The following is a 21,543-nucleotide window of genomic DNA, read 5'->3' on the forward strand; positions in this document are numbered from 1 at the left end:
TTTATTTATACAAGACCAGGGTACAGTCAGAAGCGGGGGAGGGTGAGAGAATTCACCAGAGCGGAGAGCAGAACAGGCAGACTGACGAAGTACACAGGAGAGGTCTGTGCGCCATGGACCCTTGCCTGGCAGCCAGGGATTGAACCGGCGCTGCAGAGGCTGCAGGCAGCTTCGCAACCCAGCGCTCAACCGCTGTGCCACTGGGGAGGCCCTTACCATTACTGTTTCTAGGGAAAATTTGGACAATGTAATGTCAATATCAGGGAACTGGTTTCTCAGGGTAGTACAGAAAATTGGCATCACTTGAATAATAATATGTAAAGCAAATATATTGTACAGTCATAATTGCCTTTGAAAATCCCTTCTTAGAGGCTATATTGGTATGTATCTTAATATATACCACAATGCTAGTTTTTCCTTCAATGAAGAATTGATGTTTCTTTAAGAGCCATGATTTGTGAAAAATAACCTGTTTAAACATTGGAGCCATAAAGCAGTCAATCCTCATAATAATTAAAGAACTGAGACTTCTATTGTATCCTTACTCTGGGGTTTGTGCTCATGATTGGAATCATAAACACTGGTGGTATGGATTTATGTAATTAAAGTATATGACTTTATCAGGCTTTGCATCCATCGATAGAGAAACTGCAAAATGACTAGAATGAAATGTACCCAAAACCCAGAATGATATGTACCCCCAAAACCTTATGGTTATCTTTGGGTTGTTTTGTTTTATTTATGCTTTTCTAAATTTTCTATATTGAACTTATTTTATAGTTAATAAAAGTTTATTTTAAATTTTCCTCTACAGTATTGAAAATTATGCCTTCTTTCACCTGTCTCACCTCAGAAATTGGAAGGATTACTGAGATATTTACTTAACTATTATTTAAAAACTGTGTTTGAGTAGGTCACATATATATTAATGATACATTTTCTGTCCTAAAATTTGCTAATGATATATTTTGTGTCCTAAAATTTGCTAAGTACTCCGATTTTTCCTGGAATATCACTCTGCTTAGTGTATGTCTGGACAGGATTATAAAAGGGAATTTTGCTGGCAAGGTAGGACCAAATTTATTAAGGAATATGGTTTGGTTTTGGTTTTGGTTTTTATTTTATTTATTTTTAAAACTTTTAAAGATTTATTTATTTTTATACAAGAACCGGGGTACAGGCTAGATGCACGGGAGGGTGAGAGGAGTCACCAGAGACAGAGTGGGAAACAGAACAGGCAGACTGAATGAATACACTGATGAGGGGAGCAGCAGGCGAGACAGGAGAGGTCTGCTTCGCCATGTGGGAATCTCACCGGCTGGGATTGAACCAACTCTGCAGAGGCTGCGGACAGCTTCGCAGTGCTGTGTTCAACTGCCTGCACCACCAGGGAGGTCCTGGCTTTGGTTTTTAAATGAAACTGTTGCATTGTATTTAATTTGTACTGGCTGTGATGTCAGGAATGTGCTAGGTTTTTTGCCTGTATAATATCTATCTTCCCAACAACACTATGATGTGAATATACTTTTTTGTTACAATTTTAGCAGTTTATTTTGAAGATCTTTTTCGCAGTTGAAGTACTTAAAACAGGAGGGGTAAAATGCATACTGGTGGCCATACACCTATTTAAGGAGTAAAATCTGTCAAATTTCACTGTAAAATGTTGCTTCTTGGGCCTGTGGTCATATCTTTTATATATATATATATATATATATATGTTTTTTTTAAAAGACTTATTTACTTGAACTAGGGTACACTCAGAGCTTGGGAGGGTGAGAGAATTCACCAGAGACAGAGCCGGGAGCAGAACAGGCAGACAGACTGAAGAAACTGCTGAAGGGAGCAGTGGGCGAGGCAGGAGAGGTCTGCTGCTCCTAGTGGGTTACTCTCTGGCCAGCCAGGAATCTAACCAGCGCTGCAGAGGCTGCGTACAGCTTCACAGTGCTGTGTTCAACCCACTGTGTCACAGGGGAGGTCCATATCTTTTATTATTATGTGTGGTACTCACATGCATTCTTAAAACGAATTGCTCTGCTTTTAACAATCTGCGTTAGCTGATTGCTTTCATGGTGGGAACATTAATTATTATTTTACATGCTCCAAAGTCCATAGTATGTGAGTTGGTGAATAAAATCCCTGCCTTCTATTTTTAGTCTTCCTTTTGTTTCTGTATATTTAATATAATAAAATTTTATACATGAAAAGTATAAGATTAAAGGAACTGGCTAGGTGTATAATAATTATAAGTGACAGAACTATAATTAAGAACTCATTCTTAAAACTTTGGCCCACTTTTTCTTCTAAATGCTGCCCAGTCATCTTTTTTTTTTTTTTTTTAAGATTTATTTATGCATACAAGAGCTGGGGTATAGGCCAGAGATGCAGTGGGTGAGAGGATCCACCAGAGACAAGAGTGGGGAACAGAAAAGGCAGACTGACTGAAATACACTGCTGAGGGGAGCAGTGGGCGAGACAGGTCTGTCTTGCCATGTGGGTTGCCCCCTGGCTGGCCGGGGATCGAACTCCTGCTGCAGAGGCTGTGGATTGCTTCATAGTGCCATGCTTATTAACCGCTTGAGCTACCAGGGAGGCCCTGCCCAGTCATCTTTGCCATCATCTTCCCCAGTCCTCTGTCACCACCCTCTCCCCTTTAAAGTTGAGGACAAACAATAGTGTACAGAATATAATTAAATCCTATTTGTACTCATGATTGTGTGTGTGTGTGTGTGTGTGTATATATATATATATATATATATATATGAGTGAAATAAGCCATAGAAAGATTCCATAGCATTCTATTGTGGGGCTTTATTAAACAATAATGGTAAGTAAAGGCCATATAGAACCTTGCATAGCGACACCAGAGTTAAGTGGACTGAGGTCAACTTAACTTTTTTTTTCCTGTTTAATCTTTAGAATACTGATGAGCAAATTGGTCTGAATGTTACAAATTTCTATAGATACTCTTGGTACCTACTTCCCCCTTTATTTCTAATTGATATCAGAAAGATCGTTCATTATTGTGATTATTTATAAAATCTACATAGTCATGCAGAAATAATTTTTGAAAAAAATTTTTGAAATAATTTTTGAAAAAAATCCTCCTCGGTGGCACAGCAGTTGAGTGTTGGGCTGTGAAGCTGCCTGCAGCCTCTGCAGCGCCAGTTTGGTCCCCAGCCAGGGTCCCACATGGTGCACAGACCTCTCCTGCCATGCCCTCTGCTCCCCTCAGCAGTGCATTTCGTCAGTCTGTCTGTTCTGCTCCCCGCTCTGGCTCTGGTGCATTCTCTCACCCTCCCACACTTCTAACTGTACTCATTGCTTATATAATTAAATAAATAAATAAATAAATAAATCTTTAAAAAGAGAGAAAGAAAAGAAAAAATATGGTAGCATCAATTGTATAAGAAGTAAAGAAATTTTGATACCACACTCCTGAGTTTGGGTTTTTATTGTTTGCAGACCTTCCTGTGTTAAAATTTGGCTCTATCCTTGGCTAACTCTCTAATCTTGGTCTAGTCATTTAACCCTTGAGTATATTGGGAGAGGAATAGGACCAGGGGTGTTAACACCCACTTTTATAGTTGTTGTAAGGATGAAATATGCTGTTACACGTGAATGATCCTATCCCAATGCCTGACTTAGGTGAAGTACTCACTTTTCCCATTCTCCTTTTCACCCCAATTCCTTTTATCGAAAGTGTTTAATTTTTTTTTTTTTTTTTCTGTTCTAGGTGGATTGTAGACATGGAAGGTGCACCAGGTACCTTATATGAAGGGGAAAAATTTCAACTTCTATTTAAGTTTAGTAGTAGATATCCTTTTGACTCTCCTCAGGTAACTGCCTTACCTTAAAATTTTTTGTTCTGTAGTATTTTAGATTATATAGCTAACTGCTCAATGCTAAGTTTTTACTTGACTAAGGCATTAGAATTATGTGAATGGATTTGCCCCCTTAGCTTATTTGCAATGTAACGAAGATTTTTTGAACATTTTTGCATTCCTGGGATTATATCTTTGCTGCTTTTGTATTTCCCAGAACTTAAAGCTATTTCTTATCCATAGATGTGAACAGGAAAAGGGATGGAAATCTAACCCAGGCCCATGAGTTGTAAGAGAGCTTAAAATTTGGGAATAATTGGAAGCACCACTTCCTAGAGAGGATGATAGAAGTACATAATGAAGAAGTGAATGCTTTACCTAATGGAACACTTTGATTTTGCATTGACCTGCTATCGCTGCAACCTTATATTGTTTAGGGGGCAAAATGGGTTACTTGATATTAAATATCTAGGTAGCCCCAAATTCAGTCTGTTGTTTGGTGGAAATGGCTGGAATGACACTAAAGCAGTAAAATCCAAAATCAAATTTTTTAATTGATGAGAACTGGCAGCATTTACACTGATTAGATCAACTCGTATTTCATTTTCTTATGCAATAATCAGTACTAGATTTCCCAATACTTGCAAGAATTGAATTTGGGGAAATGTCTCTAAAATAGACCAGTCTCCTTATGAAATTATGACTTTTTTATTTGAAAATGAGATCTCTGAAACCTGCATTTTTGTAGAGAGTAACAAACATTGAACAATAAATAAAGTATAGTATGTAAGATGATAAAAATAAGTAGAAAAGGGAAATGAGGCTGTTGTGGCATTTATAGAGTAATCACATGGAGAAGGTAACATTGGAGCAAGGATCTGAAAGTGGTGATGAATAAGCAGTATGAACAAGGTGAGGGGACAGAGCTGGTAAATATAAAATTCTAAGACCTAGAATCTAGAGTGTGCATAGTGGGTCTCTCAAGTGGTATGTAGGCAAACAGAGCAGTATGGGGCATAAGTAAGAGAGGTAATTTGGGCTGAAGGGTCCATCACAGATTGTATAAGACATAGGTCTTTTTTTTTTATAAATTTTATTGTTATATTCCCCATACAATTGCAGCCCCCCCATTCTGACCCCAATCCCTCCCCTCCGGCCCCCCTAAAAGTGTCTCTGGTTCATAGTTTTTTGTTGATTTTGATTTTCACTTTCTTATAGTTATTCATTTTCCTGGTCCCTTATTTATGTTTTCTAGATTCCTGCTGTGAGTGAGACCATCCGGTATTTTTCTTTTTCTTTTTGGCTTATTTCGCTGAGCATGATCCCTTCCAGCGCCATCCATGTTGCTGCAAATTGCATGTGTTTATCTTTTTTGAATGCTGAGTAATATTCCATGGTATATATGTACCACATCTTCTTGATCCAGTCATCTATTTTTGGGCATTTGGGTTGTTTCCAAAGCTTAGCCATTGTAAACAGTGCTGCTATAAACATAGGGGTGCAGGTGTTCTTTGGAATTGATGTTTCTGTGTCCTTTGGGTAAATACCTAGGAGTGGAATTGCTGGATCATATGGAAGCTCTATGTTTAGTAGGTCCAGAAATCTCCACACAGCTCTCCACAGTGGTTGGACCAGTTTGCACTCCCACCAACAGTGCAGAAGAATTCCTTTTTCTCCACACCCTCGCCAACATTTGTTGTTGCTAGTTTTTTTAATATGTGCCATTCTCACTGGTGTAAGATGGTATCTCATGGTAGTTTTGATTTGCATTTCCCTGATGACAAGTGATGTTGAACATTTTTTCATATGTCTGTTGGCCATTTGCATTTCCTCTTCAGAGAAGTTTCTTTTTAGCTCTTCTGCCCATTTTTTGACTGGATTATTTTCTTTGCTGTTGTTGAGTCTGATCAGCTCTTTGCAGATTTTTGTGATCAGTCCTTTATCATTAGTGTTGGGTGCAAAAATGTTCTCCCAGTTGGTGGGGTTTCTCTGTTTTTGTTATTGTCTCTTTTGCTGTGCAAAAGCTCTTTAATTTGATGTAGTCCCAGCTGTTTATCTTTGCCTTCACTATCACTGCTTTGGGTGATGTGTCTGTAAAGATGTCTTTGATGTGCAAATCACGTAGTGTTTTGCCTATATTTCCTTCTATATATTTTATGGTTTCAGGTCTTATGTCTAGTTCTTTAATCCATTTTGAGTTGATTTTTGTGTATGGTGTGAGGTAGTGGTCAAGCTTCATTCTTTTGCATGTAGCGACCCAGTTTTCCCAGCACCATTTATTGAACAAACTTTCTTTGCTCCAATGCATAGTCTTTGCTCCTTTGTCAAAGATTAGTTGACCATAAATCTGTGGGTTTATTTCTGGATTTTCTATTCGATTCCATTGGTCTGTATGTCTGTTCTTGTTCCAATACCATGCAGTTTTGATGATTATGGCTTTGTAGTATAGTTTGAAGTCTGGGAGTGTGATGCCTCCATTCCCTTCTTTTTTTTTCAGGAGAGCTTTGGCTATTCGGGGTTTTTTGTGATTCCATATGAATTTCATCAATAATTGTTCTATTTCTTTGAAGAATGACATTGAAATTTTGATTGGAATAGCATTGAATCTGTATATTGCTTTTGGAAGGATGGCCATTTTAATAATGTTTATTCTTCCAATCCATGAGCAGGGGATGTCTCTCCATTTCTTTGTAAGACATAGGTCTTTGTAAGAATTTTGACTTTTACTCTAAATGAAATGGGACTTTGCAGACCTCAAGTACAGGAATGATTCTACTAGAAATTAAAGGGAAAAGTCAGCTGTGTGGCATTTTGACTGTTGGGGCACAAGGGTACCGGGGAGACTAGATTGGCTATTACAGTAGTTTAGGCAAAAGAGGACTTGCCCTCAGAAGGGTAGCAGTAGAATATGGAAGGTGACCTTTTTTTCTTTTTAATTGAGGTAAAATTGGTTTCTATCATTGTATGTTAGAAGCATAGTATGCCCCCCTTAAATGGTGTTACTACATTGTACCCACCACCTAGACACCCACAGCCCACCATCATAGTCCATTTACTTCCTACCCACTTTTTCCTCATCCTTTCCCCTCCCCTGCTGATAACCTTAGTTCCATAGTCAGCTTTATGTGGTTACTTCTTATTTTGGCTTTATTTGATGGAAGGTGACTGTATTTTGTACCTATTTTAGAAGTTGAACCAACAGAATTTGCTGAGGGATTGATTGATATGGAATATGAATGAAGGACTCAAGTAAGACCCAATGATTTTTGGCCTATCAATTGGAAATGACAATAAAATGCAGTATGAATTACATGGTTTGAGAGCAAAAGAGAAAGTAGTGACCAGTTTAGACTAGAGTTAGAAGGCAAAGAAAATTGCACCGGTACTTAAAAAACAAGAAAAAGTTTTTGTCACAGTTGGGGTAAGGCATGAAAGGAGATGCCTCTTCTGAGATTTGTTGGCAGGTGTTGTAGCATTACGTGTAGAGATAGGTGGACATTTGCAACAGGAGATGAAAGTAGAAGGAAATTTGGGGGTCTATTAAGGTAGATCTTGTTATAATATGAATGAGTTGGAAATTTATCTCAAGAAACTGGCAGGAGGCATGTTCAGTCTCCATGAAAGTATGGACTACTTAAACTTTATACCTTTACTATTTTGCTTTTTCTTTCTGCTTGCCCCCTCACATTAGCTTTTCCCTTCGTCAGCCATCCACTTATACCCCGGTCCTCTCTCAGAGCATCGTATTTGAATGAAACAAATCAGAAACGTATTGTAAATGCCCCAGTTATAGTTGTTTTAGACTTTTCTGTTATAATTTTGTTAAAAAAATTAGGCATTTTAAAAATTATTGTAGGAGAAATACTTTTTTCTTTAAATAGGGAAGAGGACATTGTCTTTTAGTCCTGAAACGATACTGATGGCTAGAAGAGATGCTGAAAAGTACACTTACCTTGATTGTAAAGCTTTAGAAATCCAGAACAAAAGAGTAATCACTTTCTCCTCCCCATTTTAATTCTCTTTTCTACTCATGCCACCATAACACAGTCTTTTTTTTCCATTGCTCAAAATCCCCTCGTTGGAGAGCTCCAGAACCTATTTTCATAAGTGTTTCATCATTTCTTTCATTCCTGGTCTGATTGTCCCAGCTTTTCCATGTGATGGTGTTCAAACTTTCCAAAATCCTAACAATTTTTATTGCCTTAAATTATCTAGTATCTAGGACACCTGACAAGGAGAAAATACTTCAAAGTGTAAATCCTATTCATTGAAACCTTGGGGGTGAAGCAGAAGGAAGATAAAAAGCTGATGAGCTAGAAGAAAACAGTATAAAGAAAAGAATGGTTATCATCCAAGGGACTCCACGTTTACTTTCATTATATTCAGGAATTTTGTCTTTGCAGTACAAGTATAATTGTATGTTACTGGTAATTGTGGAAGACCAGAAAAACCATTATTATTGATGCTACTGATACATATTAAAGGACTAAAAGAGGAGAACTGAATTGAAAGCTATACTAAATATCTAATCCTTAGTAGCTTCTTTCAGATATCTACCATTTATGCTAGAGTATACATATACCACATATTATTTGTAATTAGATATCTGACTTATTACATTGAACTCTGCTTATATTTTCAGTTTTTATAGTTCACCATTAAATATTCTTATCTTGTGCTTTTAATGAGAAAACATTCCCTTATTGATTGTCCCTGGAGAAACTTTAGTATCCATATTATAGATTGGCTTTTATAATTATAGCCTATTTTGTACTGTTTAATTTGTAAATACTTTGCTTTGACCTAGCTTGACACTATACTAGGTACTTCACATTCTAATTATTTCCAGTCTAAACATAGTCATATGTCTTCCATATAAGATCTCAGTATTGTGAGGTTATTCAATATTGAGTTGCATGTTCAGAAATCCTTATTACATGCACACCATGAGTTTCATATTAGAGTTACCTAATCTTCACCCATTATTTTGTCCCTATTGGTGGTTTTCAGGTTAAATATTAGTAGTTGTATGATAGATAATACATTCACTAACAAAAGTTATACAGCAGTTGGCTTGCTTTGCACCCCTATGTTTATAGCAGCACTATTTACAATAGCTAAGCTTTGGAAACAGCCCAAATGCCCAAAAATAGATGACTGGATCAAGAAGATGTGGTACATATACACCATGGAATATTACTCAGCATTCAAAAAAGATAAACACATGCAATTTGCAGCAACATGGGTGGCGCTGGAAGGGATCATGCTCAGCGAAATAAGCCAGAAAGAAAAAGAAAAATACCGGATGGTCTCACTCATAGCAGGAATCTAGAAAACTTAAATAAGGGACCAGGAAAATGAATAACTATAAGAAAGTGAAAATCAAAATCAACAAAAATCTATGAACCAGAGACACTTTTGGGGGGGGTGGGTGGAGGGAGGGGAGGGATTGGGGTCAAAATGGGGGGGGTTGAAATTGTATGGGGAATATAAAAATAAAATTTATTATTAAAAAAAATTTTAGTTTGGATGTGGGATATGCATTCTTACCTCCTCCATTATATGGATCCTAAGTATATAGTTCTTTCAGCTCTTACCTGCTCTTGAAAATGACCCACACTGATAGGGAGATGTTTGAAATTTAGAGACTTCTGATGAGACTGTTTCAAGTGCAGGCCCAGAACTTCAGACATGATTTACATTCATTAGAGCTAAGATCCTTTTCTAAAATTGTTATTTGACTTCTATCAAAAAGCTTGTCTCAAAAAATCTATAGTACCATTCCACTTTATTGGTTTATGCAGTGGGGAATGTATGTAGTCTTGAGTTGCTAAGTATTTAATCTGTATGATCAGTTTGAACAAATTATTTCGAAAACGAATAAATTAGCAAAGTTGTTACTCCTTGTGGTTTCAAATTTATCATATTCATATATTCGGTGTCTTATAACATCCGTTTTAGCTACTTGGGACTCCAAGAAAAGTGTTTGAACTCTGGAAACAGCTTAATTATCTCACTTTTCAGAACCCCACTTCAGTGCATTAAAATAACTGAAATGTCCATTTCTTTATTTGACTTATGCTATATCTTAAGTAAGTGAGGAAGGTTAAGAGTGTGAACCAGAATAGGGAAGCTTGCATCAAAACTTTCTGTGGAAACTGCTTACCAGCCTTTTATGTGAATAAATCTGTTTGAAATTTTTTTTTCTCTTATTTCAGGAATTCATCTCTTGACATGTATATTTATCCTTCCCATAGTTAGACAAACTTCTAAAATTCTTTATCTGGCAGGCTAGGCCCTAGGGCTTACCTTTAATATCTACAGCTTATTAGTTCACCCTGTTTTTAGTGGCTAAAAGTTTCAGGCTGGCTGCATTTGCCCAGCATGCAGCATGTTAGAAACCCTGCTTTTTGTTTGTTTGTTTGCTTGCTTGCTTACTTGCTTGCTTGTTTTTGTAAGAAAATTTTTGAGATCTGATTTATTTTTATTTCTGTCACCTCAGACTTTAAAGTGTTTTCTGGTATCCTTCTTGATTATTCTTGATTATTTCTTGATTTCTGGTATCCTTCTCTGCTTATAGTTTGTCTGCTGCTTCTGTGTAGATGTTTTCTGCTGCCACTTAGGCGCATCCTTTTCTTCTCTTCTGATTTCCTTTTTAGTTCATGCACACCCTTGGCTCTCAAGCCATGTGATTTAGTTTATAATCATTTATCCCAAAATCTGCTTTCCTCAGTTCATTGAATTGGCTAGTCAGAGCTTGTTGATAACCTTTGTTATTTTATTGTCTGTGTATTTTCCTTGATGGTTACTAATACGTTGATAGATTTTTGCCATAGACATTAACTTGGCAGTTCTTTTTTTGGCACTTTCAGGGCACTATTCTACTTCTGATAAACGAGATCTTGACTGGAAAACAAACATCTTTTAAAAAATGATCATGGCCAGGAAATAAGGTCTTAGGCTTTGCTTGTGTTCCTTTAAAAAAAAAATTATTTATTTATGTATATAAGAACTGGGGTGAAAGCCAGAAGAAGGGGGGCAGGTGGTGAAAGGCAGATCTACTGAAATATACTGCTGAGGGGAGCAGCTGGCGAGACAGGAGAGGTGTGCTGCGCCATGTGGGTTAGCTTCCTGACCAGGGACTGAATTCATGCCACAGTGGCCATAGCTTGATGGTGCTGAGACTAACTCCTGTACCACCAGGGAGGCCCTGCTTGTGTTCTTAATGAAAATACTGTCAAATGACATTTTGCAGGAGAATGAATCCCACAAAGCAGATGCATATTCTGTAAGATTTGTGAACTCCTATTCTAGATACATCTACAACATCTAGGAAATCAAAAGCATACAGTATGACACATTAAAGTTCATGTTTATGAAAAATAAAATAAAATTGAAAAAAAGAATTATGATAGACTCAAGGTATAGAACTGTAAAACCCTTTAAGCAGTGATTTTCTCTTGTAGAGCAACACTTTTTTTTCAAAATGACACTAAAATTGATGTAATTGATATGATTCAAAAAGTTGATCTTCGGGCCTCCCCGGTGGCGCAGCGGTTGAGCACTGGGTTGCGAAGCTGCTTGCAGCCTCTGCAGTGCCAGTTCGATCCCCAGCTGCTCCCCGGCCACCGGAGGAGGGTCCCACATGGCCTGCAGACCTCTCCTGCCACCCGCTGCTCCCCCCAGCAGTGTACTTCAGTCCTTCTGCCTGCTCTGCTCCCCGCTCTGGCTCTGGTGAATTCTCTCACCCTCCTGCACTTCTGACTGTACCCAGTGCTTGTATAAATAAATAAATAAGTCTTACCCCCCCCCCAAAAAAAAAAAAAGTTGATCTTCTACATTCAGGCAAGGCATAAAATGACATCCTTTATATCTTTTTAGTGGAAATGAAGGGTGGATAATTAGAAGTTAAATAGGTAATTATTTGGGGGAAAAAATTTTCCCTTATATTAGCTTCAACCTAGGAAACAAGTCCCATATGTTAATAGTAGTATACTTGAAATGTTAGGAGACTCTTACTTGTATGAGAGATGGCTTTGTTAAAATGTAAGATTGTAATAAAGTCAGTTTTGTAGCTATTCAAAAACAAAAACCTAGCCTTTGTTAATTTCCTGTAACATCCCATATTAAATGGTGGCATATCTTTACTCTGGCCACACTTATTTCACTGGCTCTCTTTTCTGCTCCATTAAGGGAAAAAAACGTTATACTTCACCAATTTCTGTCATAACATAGGATATTCTCACTAAAATTCTGCTAAGAAACTGAGGTAATTTGCAATACCTAGAGAGAGCTGTAATTCTGGATTGGGAACTACTGGTTTATATTTAATGAGCTTTTTAAAAAATTTTTTTCCTAAAGGTTTATTTATTTATGCATACAAGAACTGGGTATAGGACAGAGGTACAAGGGGGTGAGAGGATTCATCAGAGACAGAGTGGGGAACAGAACAGGCGGATTGACTGAAATATACTGCTGAGGGGAGCAGCCAGGAGAGTTCTGATGAGCCATGTGGGTAGCCAGAAATGGAATACATGATGCAGAGGCTGAGGATAGCTTCACAGTGCTGTGCTTAACCCCTTTTGCCACCAGGGAGGCCATACTTAATGAACTTTATAAAAGCCTATGATAGCTACTGAATCAGAATCTGAAAAGGGGGCCCTTAAATTTGTATTTTTAGCCAGATATTCTGCTATATTGTTTTTTTCTAAATAGGCCAGGTCAGAAATAAGGAATTACTACTAAATAGCAGAATAAAAATAGTACATCTCACTGCAGTATAAAATTTAAACAAACATTGGTGAGTTACTTTTTACATAAAAATAATTAATACACAGTAATACAGAAACATTCTTTAATGCAGTTTCTATCTTTAACCTACTTTGAACTATGCTTCCAGATTCCTCAGTATAGGGCCTCCCCCGTGGCACAGCGGTTCAGTGCTGGGTTGCGAAGCTGCCCGCAGCCTCTGCAGCGCAGATTAGACTCTCGCCCCACATGGCGCGCAGACCTCTCCTGCCGCCCGCTGCTCCCCTCAGCAGTGTACTTCGTCACTCTGGCATTGGTGAATTCTCTCAGCCTCCCCGGCCTCTGACTGTACCCGGTGCTTGTATAAATAAATAAATAAATCTTAAAAAAAAAAGAAGATTCCTCAGTATATAATGCATTTATTTTCCTGCCTGTTCATATGCTTAGGTAGGTAAGTATCGGATACATTACTGCTAGGATATATGTGGACTTATGAGGGCAAAGAAAAGAAATCATAGATTTATTGCCTTTCAAAACAGTGCTAAGATGGAGAAAGGAAAAACTTTAGATGAACTGAGTAACAGAAAAGGCAGAGAAAAAACTGCAAGTACTTAATGTAATTAGGGGGCTAATTTTACTTTTGTTTTTTCACCTAAATCACAGTTACTTCGTGATTAATAAGTAGTAATTATAATGATTGTGAGTTTAGAGGAAGTGGAATGTATAGCTGTCATTTCCTTTTGCACAGAGCTCTTTAGGGGATATAGCATTGTTAAAGGTAGAAGGGATGAGAAAAGAGATGTTCCTACTGTCATTTTCTTAACTGTATACTTTTGTTTGAAATTTTAATGTATTTGATTTCCGTATGCAGAGAGCAATGAGTAGAATTTGAAAAACTTACAATTTGAAAAACAAACTTATTATAAATAAGTTGTCCTCACTAATCTAAAAGTACCTGCTAACTTAGAAATTTTAAAAGAGAAATTTTTTTTAAGTAATTAAATTTTTAAAAGGGAAAATACAAAGTATTTAATCTGGGGTTTTCCCCGTACAACATGATCATTCAAAAAGTGAAATCAGTACTTAATGAGATTAAACAACAAGCAATTGTTTGTCTTGTTTCTGGCATTGATTTGGTTTGGTTTTAATTTGGATTTTAAAATATAAAATTATGTGAAGAATATTTTTTGGTGATACAGAGTATTTAAATGTTAATTGAATTTTATTCTTTCTTAGGTCATGTTTACTGGTGAAAATATTCCTGTTCATCCTCATGTTTATAGCAATGGTCATATCTGTTTATCCATTCTAACAGAAGACTGGTCCCCAGCGCTCTCAGTCCAATCAGTTTGTCTTAGCATTATTAGCATGCTTTCCAGCTGCAAAGAAAAGGTAGGACTTTTTCAGAATTTTTCCAGGTACTACTACTTCTTTCACTTAGGCAGAGAAATAATTTTCATATGTAATATGCTTTTTTAAAAATAAAGTTATAGGGAATGCTATTTTTAAAAAATAGATTGGAAAATTATTTTGATAATCTTTAGTTCCAATTAGAAGTCAGATTTATTGTTTTATATTTCTAAAACAGGAAATTTCTGCTGACATTTTTATGATTGTTTTTCAGGTGTTTTTAAGTCTGAATTTCATTCACATAAGCATGTTCAGTGCAAAAGTGTACAAGAAATTCTTGTTTCTAGATTTTACAGTGGAAAGCCTCATCAATAAGCATCATAGTTCCCTCTTCCCTCTTCTGGCTTCCATTTTATCAGTCTCTTGGGGAATTCCCAAGAATCAGTGCTTTCGTATCATAATGATTAGGTTGAAGAAGGAGAAGTAGTTTACCAGTAGAATTTTCTTATTCTCCTTCACTAACCCACAGAGCCTATGTTTGATGGCTAGGAGGGGAAGACCAAAAAGAAAATCACATGAGTTAAATTTAGGATACCCTTTTAAAGTATCTAAATCCTCTGTACAATCCTGGCCCTCTTATCATTCTTGCTAAGGGATAGTGTAGCTACTTCCGCAGTTTAAAACCTCACTTCTCCATGAGAATGCATCCTTGTGTATTCTGTTTAAAGGGAAAACAAAATTTCTAAGAGATTAAGAGCTTTATTTATTTTAGAAGTATTTTAATGGTCTCTTAAGTTGAATTGACTCATTTTTTATTAAAGTAGTATTTAGAGAATGTTTAAGAGTAGATCATTTTAATATGGTAGGTTATCTAGATCTACCGTATTAAACACTAAGCCAGTTGTTTGCAAAGTGAGTTTCTTGGAATGTTAGTTCATGAGCAGTTAACTTAAAAAGGTTTTGTTCAGATAAGCATGGTAAATAATGGATTTTCTAAAATGTAGAATTAAGAGCCCTTACGCAATTTTATGTACCATATAGATAGAAAATCTTCTGACAGTAAATAGTGTCATGTCATTAAGAGATGTGTCTCCATTCAGAAATACTAAAATGTGCAGGAATAATGAACATTATAAAATAGATGAAAATAGAGTATAGTTATCTAATGTTAGTATCACTTTTTAACTCAGTTTACTCTTTGTTTTTGACTTTTCTAAACTGCATTTTAAGACTATTGCTTAACTTCAGGGACTTTGAAAATAAGTCTTTTTCATTTACTGCTTCAATATTTTCTCTGCCCCATCTACTGCTTCAACATCTAAGTTTTCAACTTTTAGTTGTAAGGCAGAGCAGTTTGCTACAAAAACTTCTGTGTCACAGTTAATGTTTAATATCTGTAGAAATGTGAGGCATTAACTGTAGGATTAATAAGAAAGGTTAAGATATGAACATCAAATGATGTTAGCACATAGCTCTTCCATGTTCCTTATTATAATTAGCTTTTGTTAATATTTAAGTGTAATTTACTTTTAAAAACTAGAAAATAACTGTACTTTCTACCTTCTCATCCTTTTCTAATCCTTATACTTTATCTGCTACTAGTATTTTTTATATACTAATCATTCCATTTAAATTATTGATAAATTATATTGTATAATATAAATTATAAGTTCTAACTTGTTTGTTCAACTTGATAATTTGGAAATCAGGATTGTAGCAGCATTAGTTGTGTGAAATATAATAAAATTCTGAACATTTTTTTTAGAAACCTGCTGTGTGCTATTTTTATGTGCTAAGCACTAGGCTACAGAGCTGACGTGGAAACTTGCTTTGTCATTGAGGGGATCTAGTTCCAAAAGAGCATTAAAAAGTCTTTTAAGTACTCACCAAAAGCTATCAAAACAGGTGAATTTTATTCTGTAATGGACTTGGTTCTGTGAGTTTCACTTTAATATTTTACTCTTTGAATACAGACTTTATTTTTTTTTAAGTGCAAAGGTTTATATTTCAATATCAAATATAAACTTAAATTTTTACTATAGACATTTGGGGACTTTGATTAGTAATAATTCTTTCAGTTTTCATTTCAGCTTTTTTTTTTTTTTTTTTTTTACAGTAAATGGTGTTTTCCTAAGGCGAAGGCATTGAAAATACAGTATGTCAGTAGATTTCACTAGATTAGAGATAATTTCTGGTATTGATACCAAGGGCCTTTCAACTGCCTACCCTTTATTCTCATTGCCCTTATGATATATATAGGTCGTTGAAACTTCTCAGTTTATATACCAAACAATTTTGGTGACTCTTCCTTTTGTATATTTTTCTAAGAGCCATATCTCTTTGATTGCTCCAATGTGGTTATACTTTAACAATCAAATAAAATGAATGTTTTTTTTCTTTCTTAAATGTTTACTTTTTGAATGAAATTTGCAGATAAATGACTTCATGTAGTTATTTGCTATAGTAGTAACAGTTTATTCCACATGAACGCAGATTATAACTTTGCAGGACAAGCAGCAACAGACCTTTGAAATCATCAGTCATTTAATTTCATAATGTTAATTTTTAGAAACTTTCTCAAGTTATTTCAATAGGGTGATCTTGGGATAGTTTAATTTCTTCTCTTCCCATTTGTTAAATTACTATTAATTCATAAGGGGATTATGAGACTCAACTAAGGTCATAGCAGTATACGTGAGTATTATGAATACCTAGTGAGCTGGACTGTTTTCCTTTCTGCAGGCAGAAAGGAAATTACCTATGATTACCTATGCTTTTTGGTTGGACCTGTCATGTTATCTACAAATCTGTCCTCTATGACTTTAAAAAATTATTTATGCATAGAAGAACGGGGGTGTAGGCTGGAGGTGCAGGGGGTGAGAGGATTCACTAGAGACAGAGTGGGGAGAAGAACAGGTCGTTTTACTGAAATACACTGCTGAAGGGAGCAGCAGGCCAGACAGGAGAGTCTGCTGTGCCCTATGTGGGTTAGCTGGCCAGGGATCCAACTCAGGCCTTAGCAATGATAGTTCAGAGACTAATCCCTGTGACACTAGAGAGTCCTGCCCTCAATGACTTTCATGTAAATTTGACGTTTCCAAGGCTTTGTAGAGAGTCACATATTTCATTGGTTATTTCCCAGCAGTTTTTTAGGAAAAGTCTTTTCCATAATCTATCTTTAGTGTTGTTGGCATCACCATTTCTGATGTAACCCCCTACAGAGCTGCCTTATGTTTCTAATATTGTGCTAGCCAGGGCATATATATGTTAGAAATGTCTATAACTTTCCCCATTTTTCCCCTTATGTATTTTTTGAAAACAGAATCCTTTGGTCTGTCCTTGATGATACTATCTTACTGGAAAACGATAATTCTTTGTGGAAGTTTGTTACTATAATTTCTTAGACAAATCTATTAGGCAAACTTTTCTGTTTTAATAGGTCATAAAATTAGTTAAAGTATTTCTAGGGACATAAAAAATGAAACAAAAATTCATCACAACTTGAATTCTATTACTCTTTAGTTGATACTCATTCTTTAGTAATCCATGGACTCTAACCCATACATGTACCTCCTTCGCCTCTTTTATTTTGAACAATTTCATTATGAAGAATCTACATCACCTGGAATATATTAGGTTTTTTTTCTTCAGTTATGCATCAATGTTTATATTGTTTTTTATGCCTTCTATAATAATTTTGTTAAAACTGTCTCCCCCTTATATTATTCTTATATTTACAACTTCTTACCCATTTAAACTTTTTTTGGTTTCAGAGAAGACCACCAGATAATTCTTTTTATGTTCGAACATGTAACAAGAACCCAAAGAAAACAAAATGGTGGTATCACGGTAAGCAGTTTTATTTCAGAATAACATTTCAGTTTTTTGGTTGAAATATTATATAATACCTGCTTGCTTGGATGGGAAAAGGGAATATGTCACATGTCTTTTTGTGTCAATAATACAGAAATTCTTTAAAATATTTTAAGTTATCTTATGAACAGATTACACTAGATTTTTAATGGGGCAGATAAAATCATAGCCATCATAATACTTAAGTCATGTTAGAACTAACTTAGTTTGTTGGGAGACCTGTTATTTGAAATACAAATTTTGATGCCTAATGTACTCATTCAGTTCTGATGGTGGTCTTGGAGGATGGTGGGATCATATTGTTAAAGAGGACCTATTAAATTAAAGAAAACTCTTCCTTTCTCATAGTTTTTCATCAGAAAATTTAAGACTGCTAATTCTAGCTTTGTGAATACAGCACTCAATTTTAAATTTCTACTGTTGTAGTGGGAAAGCTGGTGGTATCTTTATAGTTGAAAGCTAGCATCTTTTCTGAACTAAACTTACTACTTTCCTAAAGACATATTTATAATTAAAAACAAAAAGTTTTTATATCTCATTGAGCTTTTTGAAATGAGGGAATAAAAACCAGCCCCTGAATTTAATACATGATTATTTTATTTGTCTTCCTTTTTAAAATGTTACCCTGATAAGAAATTAGAACTGATAAAACTAAATAGTAGGACTATGGTCTTTCCCCCTACCTTTCTATCCAATGTGAAACCTTCTGTTACCTCAGCTTAATTTAAGTCAATAAAAACTTAATTGTAATTTGTAAGAGTTCTTGTTAAGTGTTGAGATAAAAGATGGCAAGTTCAGTATACTAGCACAATACCAGCAATTGCAAGTTAGAAAACACAAACAAGAATGACATTCCTGAGAACCACAGAATTATGACTATTTGCATAATGCTAATAAGAAAGGTAGATTATCTAAGAGAAGCAATGACAAAACTTTTAAGTTCTGGAAAGAAAAAAATAATTTAATGAAAAAACAGTATAATTTAAAAATGTAGATTCTTTACAAATTGTAGGTTTAATGTAATTCTGTAAAGACCAATGAAATGATGGTCGCTAAAAGATAAGAAGAGTACCTTGAATTTTAAACTAAAGGATAATGAAGGAGAAACCATCTACCAGACTTCAAAGCATATTAATGCAAGAATAGATAGATCTTTGACATAATTATATTTCTCTAGGTCTTTTTGTATATAAGATTTGAATATATGGTAAATAAGACATCACAAATCCATAAGAAGGGGAAAGTAAAGTAATTCATTAGAAAACGGGTAGTAATTTTGGGTAAGAAATGTTTGTGTTTTATTTCATATATAGAATAGTTCCTGTGGTTTGAATTGGATATTTTTCTAATACAACAATAGAAAATGTATTTTTTTTAAAATTGGGCTTCAACCTAGAGGATGAATTTCTGACATCAGAAATCACAGAGGGCCTCCTGGTGGCGCAGCAGTTGAGCGCTGGGCTGCGAAGCTGCCCATAGCCTCTGCAGTACCAGTTCAATCCCCAGCCACCAGCAGGGGTCCCACATGGCACAACAGACCTCTCCTGCCGCGTCTGCTGCTCCCCTCAGTAGTGTATTTAATTAGTCTGCCTGTTCTGCTCCCCGCTCTGGCTCTGGTGAATTCTCTCACCCTCCCGCGCTTCTGATTGTACCCCCAGTGCTTGTATAAATAAATAAATAAATCGTTTTAAAAAAATCACAAAGAAACTAAACATTTAGTTATAGGCAAATTTAAACTTAAAAATGCATCCAAAAACCTCAAAGCAGTCAGTATAAAGTTATAGAAATAGAATTGTGTAAAACATTTATAGATTATAAAAAGTGAAGAGAGCTTCCCTGGTGGCGCAGGAGCTTGGGACGCAACCTATGAAGCTGTCTGCAGCCACTGCAGCACTAGTTCAATCCCCAGTCAGGGAGCTACCCACATGGCACAGCAGACCTATCCTGCCTCACCCGCTGCTCCCCTTAGCAGTGTATTTCAGTGAATCTGCCTGTTTTATTCCCCACTCTGTCTCTGGTGAATCCTCTTACCCCCACACCTCTGGCCTGTACCCCAGTTCTTGTATGCATAAATAAATAAATCTTTAAAAAAAAGCGAAGACCATTTATAAAAGTTGCTTACGATTAAAAGTATAGGCAAAAAAGTTTCTTCTGAGAATACTAAACATCTGATAGTCATATTTAATAGATGAAATATTTCCTACATGAAATCTTCAATAGAAAATTATTTATAATATAGACTGTTTCTTATGCTCCATGTTGTTGCTTCTACATTTGCTGTTTGCTGAATGAATCCTTCCACTATACACACACACAGACCTCTTCTTGGGAATTCTTTCACCAGAGCTTTATAGATTAACTCCCTTCTTTAAGGAGTCTAAGAAACTAGTACTGTGCCTAGAATGCTGGTTTGGTTTTACTTTTTAAGACAGCGCTGATAACTTGAGAATTACTGTTACAAGCATTCTCAGATGTGAAAGAACAGGTTTCCAAGCAAAACACATTAATAATAATCAGGCCAAAGGAATTCTCTGAGCACTGAAGGTCCACTAAAATTTTTAACAAGATCCTACTTTAATTAAATGACCATTTACTTCAATTTACATTGCTGACTTCTCATTCTTTTGCATCCTCTTGCCTTTTAGGACTAGTCACTAAGCTGCCTCTTCTCTCTGTTCCTTTGCATAAAACCTCCCCACCCCCACTTTATATTTTTAAAAATTCCTTAATAAAAGCAATCATTGCTTGTATGTCACAGCCCCCCCCCATCTTAATATAATAAGTTTTCCAAGTCCATCAAAAATTAAGATTAGTCAATCAATTTTTGTTTAGGTGTCGAAGTTCCTAAGACACAAGTCATTCTACTTCAGACTCAGTCCCACTAATAGAAAAACTTCTTCATTGTCTGTTCCATGGTTGGTGTTTTGTTGGGTTTTTTTTTTTAAAGATTTATTTATTTATTTATACAAGCACTGGGTACAGTCAGAAGCACGGAAGGGTGAGAGAATTCACCAGAGCCAGAGCTGGGAACAGAACAGGCAGACTGACGAAATACACTGCTGAGGGGAGCAGCAGGCGTGGCAGGAGAGGTCTGTGCGCTATGTGGGACCTTTGCCGGCGGCCAGGGATCAAACCAGCACTGCAGAGGCTGTGGGCTGCTTCGCAGCCCAGCACTCAATTGCTACACCGCCAAGGGAGGCCCCCTGGTGTTTTTAAATAAGGCTTGCAGATAGACTTAAAGTGATGAATTTTGAATATACATATTTTTTGAAACTAGAACCCTCACCACCATCCTATCTTCCCCAGCAGTCCCCCTGTGTTAGGCAGTGTATTCCTATTTTTCCCTTCCTTATTCCCTGGTAGGGAAATTTCAAAGAGATAACCATTTTTCCAGTCTTCTACTGCTATCTTGTGTGGTTGAAAGGATATGGAACTCCTTTATTTAAGAGTACTTAAGGAATTTTTTCTTACTTACTTTTTGAATAAAATTGGGAAAGTCACATAATGAAATTAGACATTTAATATTTAAAACAAAATACTTTAGAGTGGAGCTTACTTTTCATAGTTAATAGTGTAGTATCTGTTGTTGAGAAATATATTTTGTTTCATAACTGAAGTAGATGAGTCTTTTACTAGTTTAATGCTGGATCATCTTCTCCAAGTTAGCCAGGAGAAGGAGGCTTTTCAAACTAAATTACCCTCCTAGTAGAAAATAGTCTAGAGTTTTTGTAGAAATTCATTCCCCCAATAA

At 36.0% G+C, this 21,543-nt stretch overlaps 1 protein-coding gene across 1 annotated transcript in view; it reads left to right on the forward strand.

The window, feature by feature from the left end:
• The window catches only part of UBE2W (ubiquitin conjugating enzyme E2 W), a gene marked incomplete at both ends in the record, with an annotated part of 53,534 nt that overhangs the window by 26,651 nt on the left and 5,340 nt on the right, over positions 1-21,543 (forward strand). The window contains 3 exons of the mRNA XM_084230552.1: positions 3,734-3,836; positions 13,806-13,961; positions 17,693-17,768. Of these exons, the coding sequence (XP_084086678.1) occupies positions 3,734-3,836; positions 13,806-13,961; positions 17,693-17,768 (335 nt within the window). The remainder of the gene's footprint in view (positions 1-3,733; positions 3,837-13,805; positions 13,962-17,692; positions 17,769-21,543) is intronic.

Source organism: Talpa europaea (assembly GCF_964194135.1).
Source record: "Talpa europaea genome assembly, chromosome: 3".
In the NCBI taxonomy this organism is placed as follows: domain Eukaryota; kingdom Metazoa; phylum Chordata; class Mammalia; order Eulipotyphla; family Talpidae; genus Talpa; species Talpa europaea.